Source organism: Chelonoidis abingdonii, chromosome 1 (assembly GCF_003597395.2).
Source record: "Chelonoidis abingdonii isolate Lonesome George chromosome 1, CheloAbing_2.0, whole genome shotgun sequence".
Taxonomy (NCBI): domain Eukaryota; kingdom Metazoa; phylum Chordata; order Testudines; family Testudinidae; genus Chelonoidis; species Chelonoidis abingdonii.
The window spans coordinates 151,549,173-151,569,617 of NC_133769.1; the positions used below are offsets into that span (position 1 = coordinate 151,549,173).

General features: G+C 44.1%; 1 protein-coding gene across 3 annotated transcripts in view; it reads left to right on the plus strand.

Annotated features, from left to right (window-relative positions):
* Positions 1-14,329: 14,329 nt before the first annotated feature.
* The window catches only part of FAM131B (family with sequence similarity 131 member B), a 60,377-nt gene continuing 54,261 nt past the window's right edge, over positions 14,330-20,445 (plus strand). For all 3 annotated transcript variants that reach the window (XR_012656863.1, XM_075071220.1, XM_075071215.1), the window contains exon 1: positions 14,330-15,183. Coding sequence is in view for 2 of the 3 variants with exons in the window: in XM_075071220.1 (XP_074927321.1) it covers positions 15,156-15,183 (28 nt within the window). In the remaining variant the exon portion in view is untranslated. The remainder of the gene's footprint in view (positions 15,184-20,445) is intronic.

Here is a 20,445-nt window from a genome sequence, read left to right on the forward strand (position 1 = left end):
GAGCTCCACTCAGGCTAAAGCCTGCCCCTGAAAGACTGTTTGCTTGGTAGCTGCCTGAGCTCCACCCAGGACAATCTACCCCTGATAGACTGTAGGTAAGGGCTGACTACCTGAGGTGACCCAGTCCACGTTAAAGCCCAGTATTAACTATTTGCCTATTTTACAGACTCTGCTCCTGACTCCATAAGACTAGCCTGAGTGACCTTCCTCTGACCGGGACGGGGAGGGAGCATTACAGGTGGAAACTGTAACACTCTCAATATTAAATAACAAAGGTTCTGCTCTGTTGAGCTGAAGTTAGGGTGAGAAGCTAAGTTAAAATTGGTGAAGAGTTAACCAGCTTCAGCCTGATAGTTGTATGTGAAATATACCCCATATTTAAATTAGAAATGGGTTTGGTTAAAGGAAATGAATCAAACCTCTGTTTCAGAGAAAGCCCATTCCTAAACTCTATAAAACTAGACCAGTGCTATGTCCACTGAGAGATACTGGGATTCAGAAGCCAAAGAACTAGAAAATGAAGGACTTATCCAACTGCCATTGAAGTCCATGGAAGTCTTTGAATAGACTTCAGTGGGAGTTGGATCAGGCCTTGACTGTGCAATCTTCTCTCAGACTCATAACGAGTAGGCCTTGCATCTACAGTAGTAAAAAATGTGCTGAGGTTATGAAGTGGCATCCTTGCTTTGAGGTAGAGTAATGTCACATTCCTAAGACATTGGATTTGTAATTCAGTGATGGCATGAGGGAAGAATATCATTAAAATTGGCTCTGGATACTGAAACCTAACCAATTCTTTGGGCTTAGTTTATTGAAAACATTATTCCACTATAACTGGTTATCCTATGATATGACTAGTGCCAGAGTGTTTTTTCACTGCATTATGGACCACATATTGCAGGGACCAAAATGTTATCAGGTCAGTATTATAGCTAAGGGGACCTCTCAGCAATGCATTCCTCTAACCAGAAAGCTCTACAAACTGCAAGACTATGTGGTTGAGAATAAAGAAAACAAAGCACTCATGTTTTCAGAGTGGTGTCCTTTTCTTAGGACACGTGACACTGCACCCCATATTCTTCATAAAAATATTGTTATAATATGAATATGACATAACTAAGATATGTTTTATGCAAGATGGGTCATGTGAGGTATCACTGGAAAGGCTGACAGGTTTTGGACGGGTAGACGTGTTAGTCTGTATCAGCAAAAACAATGAGGAGTCCTTGTGGCACCTTAGAGACTAACACATTTATTTGGGTATAAGCTTTTGTGGGCTATAACTCACTTCATCAGATGCATGGAGTGGACAAACACAGTAAGCGGATATAAATACACAGCACATGAAAAGATGGGAGTTGCCTTACCAAGTGGGGGGGGTCAGTGAAAATGAGGCCAATTCAGTTAGGGTGGATGTGGCCCATTCCCAACAGCTGACAAGAAGCGGTGAATATCCCACTTGGAATATTGTGTGCAGTTCTGGTGTCCCATGTTTAAGAAGGATGAATTCAAACTGGAACAGGTTCAGAGACGGGCTACTAGGATGATCCGAGGAATGGAAAATGGAAAATCTGCCTTATGAAAGAGAGACTTAAAGAGCTTGCTTGTTTAGCCTGGAACCAAAAGAAGCTCCGGGGGGATATGCTTGCTCTATATAAATATATCAGGGGGATTGTAACGTTAGGGTAGGGAGAGAATTATTTAAGTTTAGTACTAATGTAGGCATCGAGGACGACAGACATGGGTACAAATGGCATCTATAGGAAGTTTAGAACGTTGAAATTAGACGATAATTGGTTTCTAACCGATTAGGGGAGTGAAGTTCTGCAGGAACGGTCGCCTTCCGAGGGAAGTAGTGGGCGGCAAAAGACTTATCTGCTTTAATGACTAAGGCTTGATAAGTGATATGGAGGGGGATGTTATGATGGGATAGTTTAATTTGGGCAATTGATTGTTATTATCGGCAGATGAAGGTCTGCGTCAATGGTCCTGTGAGGGAAATGTTGGATGGGATGGGAAGGCTGAGTTACTGCAGAGAATTCCTTTTATCTTGGTGCTGGCTGGTGAGTCTTGCCCACATGCTCAGGGTTTAGCTGATCGCCATATTTTGTGGGTCGGGAAGGAAGTTTTCCTCTCCAGGGTGGATGTCGGCAGGGCCTTGGAGGTTTTTCGCCTTCCTCTGCAGCGTGGGGGCATGGGTCACTTGCGGTGGATCCCTGCAGCTTCGAGTCTTCAAATCTCAATTTTGAGGATTTCAATAACTCAGTCATGGGTTTGGGGTTGTTATAATGTGTAATGGGGGGTTTTGTGGCCTGCCTTGTGCAGGAGGTCAGACTAGATGATCATATTGGTCCCTTCTGACCTATAAGTCTATGAGTCTAATATCAACAGAGGGAAAATTACTTTTTGTAGTGCTAACAAGGCCAACACCCTAATTGAATGGGCCTCATGAGCACAGATCCCCCACTTGGTAAGGCAACTCTCATCTTTTCATGTGCTGTATATTTATACCTGCTTACTGTATTTTTCACTCCATGCATCTGATGAAGTGGGTTATAGCCCACGAAATCTTATGTCCAAATAAATGTGTTAGTCTCTAAGGTGCCACAAGGACTCCTTGTTGTTTTTATTGGAAAGGTTCTGATTTACTGAATGTGCTTATCCAATTTGTACACATTATCATTTCTATATCTAAAGTTAGGAATATTGACTATGTAGCAATTACAAGTGTGTGTGTACTTGGGGGAACGCACCAGACAGTAGGCAATCAGCCTGGACAGGCCATTAAGAAGGGCAATAGAATTTTGAAGATACTAATTTCCCACTTTCCTGAGAAGCTTCCTGGGATGCTGCATTGACACTAAAAGGTCTTGTGATCATGTCACCTGGTAGAGGGTCCCATCTTGTGCTGGTATTTTTCCACTGGAAGGGGGTGGGCTAGGAAACAAAAGATTCCCGCCATATGTAAATCCTATCTAAGGCTGAGGAGTGAATTAATCTTGACTCTTCGCCACTGACTTCCCCACCCAAGAAGGAAGACTGCTGAAAACACCAGAAGAAACAAAAGAACTAAGTTTGGGGGGTGGGGTAGGGGGCTGAGTCCAAGAGATTTAAGCTGCAAGCAGTGCAGTTTACCTTCAAGAAACTCTGCAATCTGCTTAAACAACAATTAGGATCAGAAATTACTATTTGTAGCCAATTTCTTTAATGTATCCAATCTAATTTGAGTGTTTTGTTTTATTTGCTCAATAATCTGCTTTGTTGTTTCCTATCTCTTATAGTCACTTAAAATTTACCTTTTGTAGTTAACAAACTTGTTTTGTTTTCTAAAACCCAGTTTGTGCAATTCATAACTGGGGGAGGGGCAAAGAGCTGTGCATATTTTCCTCCACTTTGAGGGAGGGGGCAAATTTATGAGCTTAGACTATATAGATCTCTATATAGAGCATGACAATATAATTTTGAGTTTGCATCCCAAAGGAGATGTGCACTTGAGTGCTAGGCAGTCCCCAAGCTGATTCCTCCCACACAGAGCTGATCTCAGAGTCACTGTGTCCATTTGCAGCTGGGTGTGTCCCTACCTGTGTGTGTGCTGAAGAAGGCTTGAGGGCCTGGCACAGAGGAACAGAGTGAGGGAGGCCAGGCTGGTGGAACAGGCTGGCTCAGTGGGACCCCAGTGCATCAGGTGGGACCCTGGAAGGGGGAGTCCAACCCATCACAACATAGTTGAGGCAGAAGGAGTCTCCAAGTTAAAGGGCAAATGATGGTGCTTTAGCATTCCCATCCAATATTACTGAGTGCGAGGTTCTGTGGCATTAGTAAACCATTAGTTCTCAACTATAGTAAACTAAAAAAAATAATAATTTTCATGCTTGTCATCTCTGACAAAACCCTTTACTAAACTGTTACAAAAAGTTAAAAATTGGGTACAGTCACAGGAATGGCAAAAAAGCATTTGAAACTAAATAAGAGTTAATAATAATTCTTAGTGATCATCTGTAGACCTCAAAGAGTTTTACAAAAATGGGCAAGTATCATTATTCCTATCATGTAGGTGGGAAGCTGAACCATAGAAAGATTAAGACCATATTTTCATTATTGTCCACTAATTTTGGGTGCTTCCATTTTTGAGTGCCCTACTTGAGACACCTAAGGCCTGATTTTCAGGACTTATGAGAACTCAGAACTCCCAGCTAAAATAAATGGGAGATGTGAATGATCAGCATCTCTCATAATCAGGCCCAAAGTGCACCAAATTGGACATCTAAAATTTGAAGCACTTCAAATTAGTGGCTAGTTTTGAAAATTTCTGTCTAAGGGACTTGCCTAAAATCACATGAGAAGTCTATGGCAGAGTCAAGGACAAAACTGATCTCCTTGCCTTATGCACTAGACTATACTGTCTCTGATATCTAGAGATGTTAGTGAATGTTGAAGACATGGTAAATAAAGTGACTATAAAGGATAGTTTTGGAAATAAGGTCCAAATTTTAACTATTGGAGATGTTTTGGATGCAAATATAGGTAAACAGTAGAGTGACCACATTTTCCAAAGAGAAAATGGGACAACCCCAGCCCTTCCCCAAGGGCTCCCTGCACATGCTGTTGCTGGTTGCTGGAACCCTGACTCCCCACCCTATGCCAGGCTATTGTTCAGTCACTGGAACCCTGAGGGAGCCAGGCATGTTGGAATGCAGCTTCCCCCTCCAGCCTTGCCTCTCCCCTGTGGGGGGCTGGCATCTCCACCTGCCCTGTCTGCACCGCACCCCACTTTTCTGACAAAAGTGGATGTTTGTCCTGTTTCCTCTTGTCAACTGATCAAGTCAGCAAGAGCAAATGGGACAAATGCCTCCTTTTGGAAAAAAAAGTTGGGACCGCCAGAGCTTAAAAGAGTGACTGTCCCAGCCAAAACAGGATATATGGTCACTCTAGTAAATTGCCAGTTTGATGAAATGAAGAGACAAATATTGATAATGTTTCTTAAAAAAGAAGTACTGCAGGCAACGATTAGCTAAAGGTTACAGAAGTCACAGAGCTGGTTTAAGGGCAGTGTGTATTACTATGTTAAACTAAACATCAAATTTTAAAGCCAGTGTGAGTGAAAGATATACTGTTAATATTAATTGTGAGTATAAAGTGAGATCTAAAAACTAGAGGGAGCTCAAGATTGCTTTACAGCCACAGAGGGTTATAAAAAAGACAGAGGGGATGAAAAGGGTATCAGAACAAAGGGGAAATGAAGTACACAGATAAAAATATTGAGATAAAAACTGCAGATCCTTTAAATAGTCCATATGAGAAAAGTAACTTAGACAAGGGAAGTACTCAAAAGAAAGGAAATGCTATAGTTAAATCTGCCTCCTCACACTTATAATGGAAACACTCGGACAACTTTATAGGTAATGCCTTGCAGTTCACGTATAATATTAGAGGACTAAAAGAGAAAGAAGCAGTGGCGTTATTAATGGGATGTGAGAGAAATCAAGAATTAACAATGTATCCTGTGGCAGATAGGTTTGTGGGTTCCAATGAGGTCAAATTGGAAGAGATTGAGATTACTGAAAATGTATTGAGCAAGCCTAAAATAGACCCTCCTCCTTACCTGAGCAGAGGGAACTTAGCATGGGAGGGAATCCCCATTACAAAGCAGAAGAAGGTACAATATTACATTCAGGGTGCTTTCCTCTATTCCTTGGGTCCCCACAAAATGTTCTCTGTGTAACCTCTGCACAGAAGGAGCTCCAGACATAGGACACCAGATAGTAGCTATGAAAAAAAGGGACCGGGGTGGGGAGTAATAGATACCTATATAAGAAAAAATCCCCCAAAAAAGGACTGTCCCTTTAAAAATAGGACATCTGGTCACCTTATCCAGACAGGAAAGAGTAGAGAATGGCATCAGACGTTCTGCAGCACCATCTCCTTTCCAGTCCACAGGAAAAACCTATCAGGTGCTAATACAGCTTGATGTATCATTAACTCCTGTGGTGCCTCCTCCATGACAGTGATTAAGCAATCACAGGGGACTCAGACACTTACTGAAGAAGCTATACTATCAATGGCAGAAGACCACCAGAACTGCACAGAGGAGCGTCTTTGCAGAATGGGTTCCTGCCTCCATAGATCTAGAGGCTCTTTTTCCTGTAAGGGGTTAGGAGGCCTCAGGATAGCTCAGTGGTTTGAACAGTAGCCTGCTAAACTTAAGGTTGTGAGCTCAATCCTTGAGGGGGCCATTTGGGGATTGGCCCTGCTTTGAGCAGGGGGTTGGACTAGATGCTCTCCTGAGGTCCCTTCCAACCCTAATGATCTATGATTCTAACTCCCAGCCCTCTGTATGTCTTCCAGATCTGAATATATACCTCTCAGGAAACTCTGCAAGGGGGACCTTTCACTTGTAGGTTTTTCCATGGGAGGAGGTGATCTGGCCACAAGAATTTAGAAAAAATTAAAGTGAACAAAGCAGCAGGTAGCAATGCAGAGATCAAAGAGGTGAACAACTATTTCATAACAAGTCTTTTTGTGGGCTTTTGGGCAGAGGTTCCAGTGAAGGCTGTGAGAGGCTGCATCCAAGCCAAGGATTAGGGTGGGTGTTATAGTGACATTTTAAATTATCTTTCTGGCTGGATATTTTTAGCTGAGAGTGGGAGATCACGCTGCTGGGTTTATATTTGTATTTTTAAGTGGCCATTAAGGGCATCGAGGGCACAGGACTGGAGCTCTTTAATTATTGTGATATAATTGGTATATATTTAAATAAATGAATTAATTACATAAACGTATATAGGTATCAGGTTGCTGGGAAACAGTGACTATAGCTCATATGTTACAAGGATAGGTTCTAGTAAGGAGGCTGAAAAATTACAGCTTCGTACATCTAACATCTATATTAGGAAAAGATCTTGAGGTGATATTTATGGATAGATTGATGGAACATTTGAAAGAATACAGTTTCATAGATGTGATTCAACAATGGTTTGAAAGATGTACATCATGTGAAACATGTCTGATCTTTTTTCTTTTAAACTTTATCAGTTTGCAGTATTTACCTGCGGTATAACACTATCTAACATAGTCAGTACCCTGACAAAAGGAAGAAAGGAGAGTAGCAAAATACAGACCCTGGACTTCAGAAAAGCAGACAATCTGATGAGGTTCAACAAGGACAAGTGCAGAGTCCTGCGCTTAGGAAGGAAGAATCCCATGCACTGCTACAGGCTGGGGACTGACTGGCTAAGCAGCAGTTCTGCAAAAAAGCACCTGGGGATTATAGTGGATGAGAAGCTGGATATGAGTCAGCAGTTGTTGCCCTTATTGCCAAGAAGGCTAACAGCATATTGGGCTGTATTAGTAGGAGCATTGCCAGCAGATTGAGGGAAGTGATTATTCCCCTCTATTCAGCACTGGTGAGGCCACACCTGGAGTATTGTGTCCAACTTTGGTCCCCACACTAAAAACAGGATGTGGACAAATTGGAGAGAGTCCAGTAGAGAGCAATGAAATGATTAGGGGGCTGGGGCACATGACTTACGAGAGGCTGAGGGAACTGGGGTTATTTAGTCTGCAGAAGAGAAGAGTGAGGGGGGAATTTGATATCAGCCTTCAACTACCTCAAGGGGGTTCCAAAGAGGATAGAGCTTGGCTGTTCTCAGTGGTGGCAGATGACAGAACAAGAAGCAATGGTCTCAAGTTGCAGTGGGGGAGGCCTAGGTTGGATATTAGGAAACACTATTTCACTAGGAGGGTGGTGAAGCACTGGAATGGGTTACCTAGAGAGGTGGTGGAATCTCCATCCTTAGAGGTTTTTAAGGCTCAGCTTGACAAAGCCCTGGCTGGGATGATTTAGTTGGTGTTGGTCTTGCTTTGAGCAGGGGATTGGACTAGATGATCTCCTGAGGTTTCTTCCAATCCTAATATTCTATGATTCTAACTACAACTTCTGAGCTCAGTTCCCTGTTGCTCTATTCCTCAGATAAATACAGCAATAGTGGGGGAAACAAGGGGCTTTATACCACCTTTGCACTTCCTGCATTCCTGACCCTGCTGGTATATAAATAAGAGCACACCTGAAGCTGTTCTAATTCACACTCTGCTGCAAAAGCCCCCTTTGGGCAGTGGCAACAGCCAAAGATAGCCAGAATTCAGTATGCTCCACCTATGCCCTTGCCTCCCACACCCAGCACACCTCCTACATCATGGTCTGGGAAGAGGGTGACATAGAGTTCTACATCAAGCAAGGAACCCCCCAACACAGAGGATATTCCCCAAGGGACAGTTCTGCCCACTAAAATTTCCTTTATTATGCAGCAGTAGAACGGAGAATTGGGTCCCATCAGTCCTTCACTCTGCAGTATCTATCTATAAATCTATGTACAGTATCTGTCTGTATTCCTGTCTCTTTATGTATTTATATCCTCCCATCATTGTAGTATCTGAGCACTCATATTTATCAAGATATTTCAGTTTAACTTTCAGATCAAATACACATTTTGTATACATGCTTATATGAAAAAACAGCTTCAGAGTGGTTTTAAAGAGTGCTTCCAATACTTAGAACAAATATTTAGAGTTGGTCAGAAAGTGTATTTTTTCGTGAGACAGTTCTGATGAAAATGAAAAAAAAATTGGTGAAATTATCTGCAGAGAAGTTCAACTTTAAAAAAAAAAGCCAAAAATTTAAATTTTTGGTTGACATTTTTTGTTGAAAACTTGAAATTTTCCATAGAAAACACTTTCTTTTTATGTTTTTTTTTTTGAAAAATAAGTTTGAAGAAAAATATTCAATGAGTCCTATAAATAATACTTTAACTATATTAAGAAAGTTTGAGGATAGGTTTTATGATGAATGCAAATAACTATACTGCTTAAAAGATATAATAATACAAGAAATATTTTAAAATACATACAATTACTACATTATAAATAAATTTACTGAGAACCAATTTGAGTTACTAAAATAAGTAACTTTTCTGATTGTATTTGTTTACAAAGCAAAAAGCATATCTGTCAGTCTGTAAATTCCTCTAATCCTGCTTTAGTAGTGCGATGAACTTGATGAGCTATTTTGCTTTTTCCATCTCTAACTTCTGTGATTATTAAGAAAATAATTGATCATATAAAAGTCTCTAAATTAATGTAAATATTCAAACGTAAAAAAGCTCTTAACTGTGTATCTAAAGCTGTAGAAAAAACTGTATGGTATAATGTATTATTTGATAAATATAACACAATCATCTAATTAAAAATTGTATTGCATTTGTAGAGAGGAGAACATTTAAAGTTATTGGCTGAATCTTCACTTTGGTATTTCCTGAATGCTGAGGGCTTTTCTAAATTCATAGTCTTAACATAACACTAACCGAAGTTCTTACATCTTAATTTCTCTGGTTTATTTTTCTTCTGGAACAAAACAAAACAAGGCAAATCCAGATTTATCAGGGTAGAAAGTTGTAGGATTTTCACACGAGAAAAATGCAGAGGGAAAAAGCACACAATGAAAATCAGATATGGTGCTGGGAGTGTACAAGTAGAAGTCGTGGTTCCAAATCTAGCAGAGTCCTCTCAGGCCACGTCTACACTATGGGATAATATCGAATTAGCTAAAATCGGTTTTATAAAACTGATATTATAAATTTGATTTCATGCGGCCACACTAGGCACAGTAATTCGGCTAATTGGCTTTGTTGCGTCCATGGTCCGAGGCTAACGTCGATTTCTTGAAGGCGTTGCACTTGTGGGGTAGCTCTTCCGTAGTCTATCCCATAGTTCCTGCAGTCTCCCCCATCCTTGGATTCTGGGTTGAATCTATTATTGTCTCGCGGGTGCGTTCTGTTTGGTTAAATTGTCGTCCCAGTCATTCCTTCCTCCGGGAAAACATCAGCTGACAATCCTTCACGCTGTTTCCCTTGGATTGCCCTGGCAGCGCTCATTAGCCACTGCAACCATGGAGCCCGTCTCAGCTTTTTTTTTTTTGGCACCGTATGTGTACTGGATGCCGTGGACAGAGCGGCGAATATCCAGTGTAACAGCAGCATTCACTTGCTTTTGTAAATGCTAGCAGAGTATTGGTTACTGGTCGTTCCTGTTTACCGTTCTACTGCGGAGAAAAACTGGCAATTGAGATGACTGGTTCTCTCTTCCCCCTCTGTACTGTCCGCTGCTATCATGAGTGCCCCTGGCTGAAATCGGCATGGGGGCGCAATGCAAAAGCAAAATTGGGCATTGACTCACTTGGGAAACTGAATCAATCCCTCCCTTCATGCGTTTCTAGAAAATGAGTCTGGTCCTGCCTAGAATAAGAGCGGGCAAGGGGTATTAGAGGACCAGGTATCAGAAGCACAGCTGCGCTCCGTGTCAGTATTCACAGGGGGTGCCCCTGCCAACTTCACTCGTTTGCTTTCCTTTCCTCCCTCCAACCTTCCTTGGGGATACCGTGGCAGTTCCTGCCATTTGTGTCATGGAAGTAATTATAGAATGCAGATTAAGAAAATGACGTGCTTTAGTGACATAAAATGAGGGGGAGCAGTCTCCAGCGCGGATTGATAGTCCAGGCAGGACATTAACGGTGTGGGGGAGAGGAACCCAGCTGCGTGCTGCTTATGACAGTCCAGGGCAGTACAGAATCTTTTTCTTTAACTGAAAGGGAGGGGGCTGAAGCCCCCAGTTTGCTATTGATGAAGCTGGTTATTACGCCATTCTGTTCCTATCGGTACTGGGACGTAACCAGCAATGTTGGCCTCGATGTCAACATTTAATTATTCATGAGCGCGGTACTAGTCCTATTGCACCGTCATACCACTGGTCGAGGGGGAGAGGTGAGTAGGAGCGGATATCTGCTCTTCACTGTTGCAGCATCGCGTCACCAGCAGCATTCAGTACACATTAGGGTGACATTGAAAGTAGTCAAGAAATGATTTCTTTCCCTTTTCTTTCACGTGGTGGGGGGGAGAGGGGCAAGAAAACTGATGTAGCTATTGCCCTGAACCACGCCAGACATTGTGTTTGAACTTAAGACATTGCAGCTCAGCAAGAATGCAAATACTTTTCAGAGACTGCTGGGACTGTGGGATAGCTGGAGTCCTCTATGTACCCCCTCCATCCATGAGCGTCCATTTGATTCTCTGGCCTTCCCGTTGGCTTGTCACGCAAGCACTGTGTATCCTGGGAGATTTTTTCTTCTAAACCTTTTGGCATTTTTTTGCTTCCTGTTTAACGGAGCTCTGATTACAACAGATTTGTCTCCATACAGCGATTCAGATCTAGTATCTCCCGTCCAGTCGGTCCATGCTCCGGCGCTCTTTTTGCGCTATTTGAGTAACTGCCTCGCCACACGTGTGTCATGATTCAGAAATCTCCTACGCTGGCCCGCACTATGGAAATGTAATTCAAAAGTTCGCGGCGCTTTCATCGCTTTCACGCACTCGCCCGCTGCATCGAGTTCAGATTGCTGTCCAGAGCGTCCAGTCAGTGGTGCACTGTGGGATACCGCCCGGAGGCCAATAACATCGATTTCCATCCACACTAACCGTAATCCGATATGTTGATATCGAATTTAGCGCTACTCCTCTCGTCGGGGTGGAGTACAGAAATCGATATAAAGAGCATTGTAGTGTGGACGGGTACAGCGTTAAATCAATTTAACGCTCTTTAAATCGATTTAAACGCATAGTGTAGACCAGGCCTCAGGCTAGGCTTAAAAGATACTACAGCACTAAAGGTCAGCAGATCCCTAATGGTGTTCCTGTGGCCATGTTCCACATTTATTTTGACTATCAACTTGACAAGCAGGGATCCCTCTTTCTTTTATTAAGTCATTATGCAATTATGGTTGGCCTTTGTCTTCCAGAAAACAAGAGCTATAGTGGTAGCCATTTTAAGTCAGTATTTACTAGCAGTTATCACGCTACTGTCTGACAGGCAGCTAGATTAAGTGTTGTATTTCTGATGCCGCTGCATACAACTCTTTGTAAATCCTTGCTTGATAATGGAAACCATTTTCTGTCCTGTTGAATTATCTGTTAGCTTTCAAATTTATTAGAAATATGGAAAGTTTCCCCATTTTAAAATTGTAATCAGTTACATATCATGAGGTCCCTAAAGATTCACTATGCTCCACATGTAGGGCCCAATCCAGTTTGAGAAACACTGAGTATATGATGAGATCTCCAGAACTTTTAATAACCACAGAGATGATTTTTAAAACTTAGATTTAGGTATGTGAGGGTCCATAACTAATTAGTCTATCAGAAAGAACTACAGGTACAGAGAAAAGTATGGATTCTGAGATTAAGTGAATTAGGTTAAGGGCAGTGGACAGGACAGGATTGTATATAACAAAACAAGGTACTGTTGGAAGTGAAGGAAATAAGAGATCATTATTACAGATAAGGATGGAGAGGCCTGGTAGTATCAAGACATTTGAGATAATGGTGAGGCAAGAAAAAAAATCCTCTGAAGGCTGAAGGATAGAGGCTTTGTCATAAGCGAGGAGAGAATGGTACAAGTTACACTATAGATGGAATAAGAAAGGGGAAAGAGAAAATTGCTTTTGATGAGAGTAAGAATATGGCCATGAGTTGGGATGGGTGAGATGATAAACTAAAACTGAGGGAGGGAAGGATGAAGAATAAGAAGATGGAGCACAGAGGTTCAATGGCCTCATCAGCCCATACTCTAAAATCACTTAAAGAGAAAATCAGAGAAGACACCAGTCAGGGAGAGAAAAGGGGTCAGATTTGAGGTATGAAGATATAAACTACAAAGAGTTGGATTAGAGCGCATGAGAAGTCTGAAAGGAGAAACGGGCTCAGAAAAGAGCGTGGAGAACTGAAATTCAACCTTAGCTGTGCCTGCAACACCTCTACCATGGTTAAGGTAAGGCACAAATGCTGTTTCATGGGGTATGCAAGGAAACTCCTGAAGGAGGCCAGATTTTATTTTCAAGTTCACATGTATTCTGTGGGGAAGGAGGGAATGTTCCATAGTTGCCAATCCTGCAGGCTCAGCCTGGGATTTGAGAGTCAAGTAGGGCCCTTTCCCTCTAATAATGGTTCTACAGTCCAAACTCATTTCTCAGTGACCTGTGCAGCTCCATTGGCCTTCAAAGGGTCTACACAGCAGTAACTGATTAGAAGAACTTGGTAAACAATTCTCTTGATACACAAGAAGAACCATTCCTGTCTCTGAGCAGTGTTGGCTCTGCTGAACTAATGGCGTATAATATAGTAAAGCTATAGCTCAAGACCAGCAGCTAGGACTCTGGATAACACAGGGGACAGGTCTGTGAGCATAAAGCAGCCAATATTTTAGACTCTTTCCAGAGTAAAACCACACTGTAAGAGCCCAGTGTTGTGAGCTCTCCTGGTTCATGAGCCTCAGGGGCAGTATGTGAGGCAGTGCAGTGCAGGGCCAGGGGTACTTGGGATTGTCCTTTCTCTGTGTGCAATAACTGCTCCTGGACCTGTAGCTCAATTAAGAACCAGTACCTGTGACCAGACCCATCCCATGGGATCCAGCTGCTGCTGCCGCCTCTGGCCACCAGAGAGTCTTTCCTTTTAATTGGATCCAGTTTAGAAGTGTAGTTACCGAGACAGCTTCCTGATGGCTGCCATGCCGCCCACTTGCCTGTTCCTGCTCTCTGGTTCTCTTTCCAGTCTCCATCCTCCTTCAGTCACCCAGAGCGATCATCCTCTTTCCTTCCTCCTTGACCATCCCTTTCCTCTGTTTGATCGTCTGTTTCTAAGTTTTCTCTCCAGCCCTCCTCCTTCCTCTTTTCTATCTCCCCCCACCCCTGCCCTTCTCACCTGTTCTGTCCAAGCAAGGAACCCCCCAACACAGAGGATATTCCCCAAGGGACAGTTCTGCCCANGGGCAGAGCCCTGTGAAGTGTCCTCTGACCCCCCCCCCCCCCGCCCATTTTGCTGCCTTCTCACCTCATCTCTTTCCTTCTGTCTCCCTTGCACACCCTCCCCGTCTCTCCCACTGCCCCATTGGTGATTCATATCGCGGCTGTGCAGTGCAGCTCCCCGGCGTTGGCTGGGCCCAGCCCTCACAATGCTGCAGCTTGATGAGCAAATGAGCTTTGGAAATGTGATGCTCTGGCCAGATGGAAGCGTGTGACAAGCAGCATCTCCCTACCTCGCTCAGGGGGCGGACGGTGCCGGAGCCCGGGCCCTCTCCCAGCAATCGTTTCGCTGCCCCCCTCCTCCCCTTGGCGTGCTGCCTGCGACTGTGTGTGTACGGAGGGGACTGCGCTGGCCGGGTTCTGACCTCCGGCCACTCGCTCTTAGTGCCTCTCTCTCTTCCTCTCCCCCTGCTCCGTCTCTCTCCTCCTTCCAGCGCCTCTTAGTCCCGGGGGACCTGAGCTTCTCAGTGTAACGGCTCGCTCCGCATTTGCTCCTGATGGGTGATTGCTCGGCCTCTCCGGCCAGCTGCCCTGCTCCCAGCCGCCACTGTCCCGTGTCCCTCTTTCCCCCTCCCTCGCCGCCTCTGTCCGTCCGTCTCTCTCAGCCTCAAAATGGCCCCGTCCCTGGGAGCGCCCCCTCTCCATTGCTGCCTTTGGGCACGCGAATGGATCACCTCCTCGCCTGCTTCCCGCGGTCCCAGGGCCAGGCAGCCTCTCCAGCCCGGCTGCCCGCGGGTGGGTGTGCGCGGCCGCCGCGTTCGGCATCGGGCGGGCTCCTTGCTCCCTCTTCCCTGCCTCCTGCAGCCGCGGCGCGGGCTCAGCCAATGGCAGCCCCGCGCTCGGGACCTGAGCTGTTTACCCAATCTCAGCCCTCCCCCTCCTCCTCCTCCGGCGAAGCTCCTTGGAGCAGCCAAGCCTGGAAGAGCGAGCGAGGGCGGAGAGAGGAGCGAGGGAAAGAGGCAGGAGCGCAGAGGGAGAGGAGGCAGCGCTGTGGCAGGCGAGGTGTGGCTGGTTAGAGCATCTTGGCCGGAGGGCTTGGACCGGAGCATCTCCTGCCTCCCTCGCTGCCTCTCTCCGGGGCGGGCAAGGCGCGCTCACCCCGGACCATGCCCCTCCGCCGGCGCAGGCTGGGCCACGCTGGACATTCACCATAACTGGAGCTCCCCCACCCCACCCCCTCCTCCGACACCTTCGCCCACTTCCCTCCTCCTCACTGCGGCGCCTGCTGCCTCCTCCGCGGAGACCTGCTAGAGTGATGGGCTGCATAGGATCCAGGACTGTAGGTAAGGAGCCGGGAAGGGAAGTGGGGGAGGAGCTGCTGCTGCTCATCTCTCCGGCTGCCTTTCCCTTTGCATGTAGCGATCCTTCCGTGGCTGAAGGGGGACGGACAGGTAAAGGACTTTTCTCTCTCGCCCTCTCTCCCTGCCCCCAGTCTCTCAACGCCACTGGGTGTGCACGGTGTGTTACAGCTCCCTGTTCTTTGCTGGGCACCCTGCTGTCCCTGCTGAGGGCGAGCCCCCGCGATGCGGCTCGGGGGATCCCGAGGTGCGGGCATGCTCCTGAGACGGGGGAGGGCTCTGAGACCTGAATCAGGGGCCAGCCGCACCTTCTCCTCTTCCTAATGGGAGGGTTATTGTTATGATCGGACTATCCATATCACTGCAGTGAGAGCTGCACATCTCCCCCCTCCACACGCCTCATCGGAGAATAACAACACCCAGAGAGTCCCTCCCACCTCACAGAGACATACCAAGGCAACCCCTTTCTGCTGTGCACCTACTTCGCAGCCTCTGTGACAAACCCCATCCTGCCAAGGGAGCTCCTCACTATGCGCACGCTTAGGCACATGGCCTCAGAATAACGCATCTCACATGACCTGAAGAAGAGCTCTGTGTAGCTCAAACGCTGGTCTTTTTCACCAACAGAAGGGGGTCTATTAACAGATAGGACCTCACCCACCTTGTCTCTCACACATCCCCTGGGACACTGCCCACCCATCCACCTCTGCAGCCCACACTCTCACACACCACCCCCAAGGGATATATGTCACACACCCACCTCATCCAGCTCACCAGTACCTCCCACTCCAAGACCTTTCCCAAACTACACAAACCCTGTACAACTCCCTGAGAACAGAACCAATCACCTACGGCTGTGGGAGGTGAACCACTTCCCCCAAAAAGCACACTGAGGAAAGACTTTTCAAAAGATGTGTTCCTCTGCCTGTAACACCTGTGCCTGATCGGAGGATAAGAAACCCAGCTTTCCCCTGCTGCTGAGAACTTTCCCCTCCCTCTACGCATCAAGAGAACACTCCTGGGAACATCTTCTCACTGTGTCACCAGTGTACCCTCAGAGTAACAAGCATACACCCTTACCTGAAGGTTTCTACCCCACAACCACCCTTCATCTCCCACCACATCCAGCAAGAAGGTACTGTCCTATCTAATACCTCACAACATCAGAGAACACCAAACACATTCTCTAGGATACTTCTTTCCCAGCATGATGGCACCTGGACCCTTTCCCTGTAGCAAGTCAGCCACACTGCCCTTCCTCATGCCTCATTCCCCCAGGCTGAGTGAGCACTGTGCCGAGGACATTATTTATCTATCCTGCCATGTTGCTTTATCAGTGTGGTCTCTGAACTAAATGTAACTGACCTCCTTCCCCCCATCACACAGCCCTATCAGAAAATAACAAATATCTTCAGTGACACCCACTCCCAGTTGGCTAGAACTGTACTGAGCTGCTCATCTTTACCCACACAGATTTTTTTTTTAAACATAGGACTACATTTTTATGACTGGAGGCCTGAATTCTGCATTGCAAAAAGTCTGTGTAACTGGTCACCTGCATTTGCAGGTAACAATGTGTGGACATGGTCATTTAGGTGACTAAAGGTCCATCTGTCTGCCTGATGATAACTAATTGCAACTTGCATGTGCAAGTGCACCTATACCATAACTTTTAAAAATAGGGTCCATAATATTCCAAGGTGTTGTTGGACCTGTTGTAATATATTGGCTTTGTATATGTATAAGGGGCATTGTCCTGTAATGTTGGTCCCACAAAGAAAATAAGATATCTTCTAACTGTGTTAGCTGAAGGAGTTTGCCTTTACCTCATATGATAGAGACCTGTGTTTTAGGAGCTATAGAACCAGGGTTCTAGTGTGTGTGTGTGAGAGAGAGATCTGCCTAGTAATTGTGTCTGATGCCTACCACCTGTGCCCACTGTTCCCAGCTCTTGCTCATCAGTGACCATAGCTCTCTGGAGTGCTGGGTCAGGGAGCTAGACGCTGCGCAGAGGTGGTAGGAAAAGTGGGGAAGTTTGTCTGGAGGAATTCTGCTCGGAGTGGAGAATCTGTGCTATCCAATCTTATAGGCGCCCATTATGAGGCTTCCTCAGGACTGTAAAGATGGCTTGTGTAGGAAATTAATGCCTTTAAATACCAGGTCAGAGAGGTATAGGCCTCTGAGCTGCAAGACATGGTTGTGATCTTAGCCCCTGACACAATGTGTCACTGAGACACTTTGATTAAAACACTAGAACTATATAAAATGACATGGCATACATTAAATGGATTAAAAACTGGCTGTTAGGACTCAAATGTGAACAAAGAATCGTGTGTGTGTGTGTGTGTGTGTGCGTGTGTGTGTGTTTCTAGTGAGGTCCCGCTGGGATTAGTTCTTAGTTCTACACTATTTAACATTTTTATCAATGACCTGGAAGAAAACATAAAAAACCATCACAGAAAAAGTTTGCACATGACACAAAAATTGGGGAAGTGGTAAATAATGAAGGGAAGAGGTCACTGGCTCACTTGATTTGCGGGTCCTGGTGAATAATCAGCTGAACATGCACTCTCAGTGCTACACTATGGTCAAAAGGGCTAATGCAATCCTGGAGTGCATAAACAGGGGAATCTCGAGTAGGAGTAGAGAGGTTATATTTCCTCTATATTTGGCATTGAAGTGACTGTTGCTGGACTACTGTGTCCAGTTCTGGTGTCCAAAATTCAAGAAGAATGTTGATAAATTGTAGAGGATTCAGAGAAGAGCCACAAGAATGATTAAAGAATTGGACAACATCCCTTCAATTCACAGACTCAAGGAGCTCAATCTATTTAGCTTAACAAAGAGAAGGTTAAGGGGTGAGTTGACCACCATCTATAAGTATGTATATGGGGAATAAATATTTGATAATGGGCTCTTCAATCTAGCATAGAAAGATATAACATTATCCAATGGTTGGAAGTTGAAACTAGAAATATTCAGACTGGAAATAAGGTGTACATTTTTCATAGTGAGAGCAATTATCCAGTGGAACAATTTAACAAGAGTTATGGTGGGTTCTCCATCACTTACAATTTTTAAATCAAGATTGAATGTTTGTCTAAAAGATCTGCTCTAGGAATTTTTTCAGGGAAGTTCTATGGCCTGTGTTATACCAGAGGTCAGACTAGATGATCAGAATGGTCCCTTCTGGCCTTGGAATCTATGAATCTTGCTGGCCTGTTTCTTGCAGAATTGATTTAATATTGGGTCTACATGTTCCATCACTCAGATCAACTGGTTGTGAGGCTAGAAGAGGGACCAATGATACTGTACTGGTTGTATCTCTGAATTTGAATGGTTTTTGACTCAGGACTTTGGATTATGGAAGTTAGTGATAGAAAAGACTTAGTAAATCACATTTAGTCTCTCATACACCACTGCTGGATTTTTCCCTAGGATTGCTCCAGGGCTTTGTCCATTCCATAAATTGTTTATTTAAAACTTATACTCTGTGTGTGTGTGTGTATGTATATATATATAAAATATAATATAGTCTTTTGTCTGGTGAAAAAAATTTCCCTGGAACATAACCCCCTCATTTACATTAATTCTTATGGGGAAATTGGATTTGCTTAACGTCGTTTCACTTAAGTCACATTTTTCAGGAACATAACTACAACGTTAAATGAGGAGTTACTGTATAGAAAATGACGGTGATCTTAAAGGTGGATAGTCTTCAGAATCCTGTATGTTGAGGATGGATTCTCCTAAACAAAATAAGTCAATACAGTTATTTAATTATTATTACCATACTGCTCATTTAGTATTACTCATTGCATTCACTGACACTCAGCACTACTTTGAAGGTGAAATTGCAAAAGGAAGATCTGCCTATTTCAGCTATTTATTTTTTATCACAATTGCATCTAAAATGATAGTACCACAGAGCAGGGGTTCCGAAACTTGGTTCGTGGCTTGTTCAGGGTAAGCCCTAGGCGGGCCGTGAGACATTTTGTTTACCTGAGCGTCCGCAGGCACGGCTGCTTGTAACTCCTACTGGCAACTATATTTTTTGCTCAAACATGAGAATTCAAGAATAGTCCCGAAGGAAGACAGGCGGTCCTTAAGAAAGAAGTATGAAATTAAAAAGTTTACCAACCTGAAGATCCTATATGTTCAGACATGTTGCTTTCATCATCTTCAACGCAGCTTCCTCCTGAGAAGGAACACTTCTCAGGATGTTGTTTCATTCTTGCATTTCTTTGTTGCACTGTTTGCATTTTGCACACATGCCTGTCTTACCCACAGGTAGAGGAACTTCATTAAAATGTTCCCATACTGGGTCTCTTTTATGACCTGCTGCCATTATAAGTTTTCCCTTCTAGTGAGAAAATGGTATGGTAGATCCTCAAATCAATGAAAGCTACACTCAGAAAGACCTCAAGACTTCTGGAATATGCTGCTCAAACAGTTTCACTTTTGTTTCTACTGCCTGTCCCTCCCTTCTCACATTTATCTCCAGACTTCTTCTTGTCCAGATCTATTCTGCCCCCAACAATCTTCTATTCATTGAACTTTTGGAAACTTTGCACTTTTAGAGAGAGCTAAGGGATTGACACTGTGTACACAAATTTGCAGAGGGACAATAGGGTTGAGGTCTGTTATTTCTCACCTCTGAATATTATTTTAAAACATTTTGTGATTAACAAGCATGTTATCTCTGGAGAGACAAATCCACGGTTTGAGTCTGCAAAACTAAGGATCTCTGATGGTATCTTCTAGACTGAGCACTGAGTCCCATTGGGCATATAGAAAGAGTAAGCTAAATAATCTATACAGAAGCCCCTGGATCCTCACAAGATTGTGTTCCTAATCTATGAACTATTGGAACTCATTTACAAAACTTTTCTTAAACATTACATGACTATATTGTCTCATACTATAGAACTAGAATTTATAATCCCTATTCCATGATGAGATATCTTTGAGCTATAATGTATCTTAGTTTTATTCCCCAAAAAGCATTTTATCAAAAAAATCCAATTTAAATTTAAAAAATCAGATTTTTTTTTTTAAAAAACATTGATTTTTATCCACCCTGGTTCCTGTCCTAGGAGGTTTGCAATCTCCCTTGTGGAGACTATTCCACAGTCTATTAGATCTCACAGTTAGCAAATATTTGCTGATATGCAGCCTGAAATATTCCTTTCTTGAATTTCATTTCATGACTCCTAGTTATATCCCTTTGCCCTAAGTTATTACTCT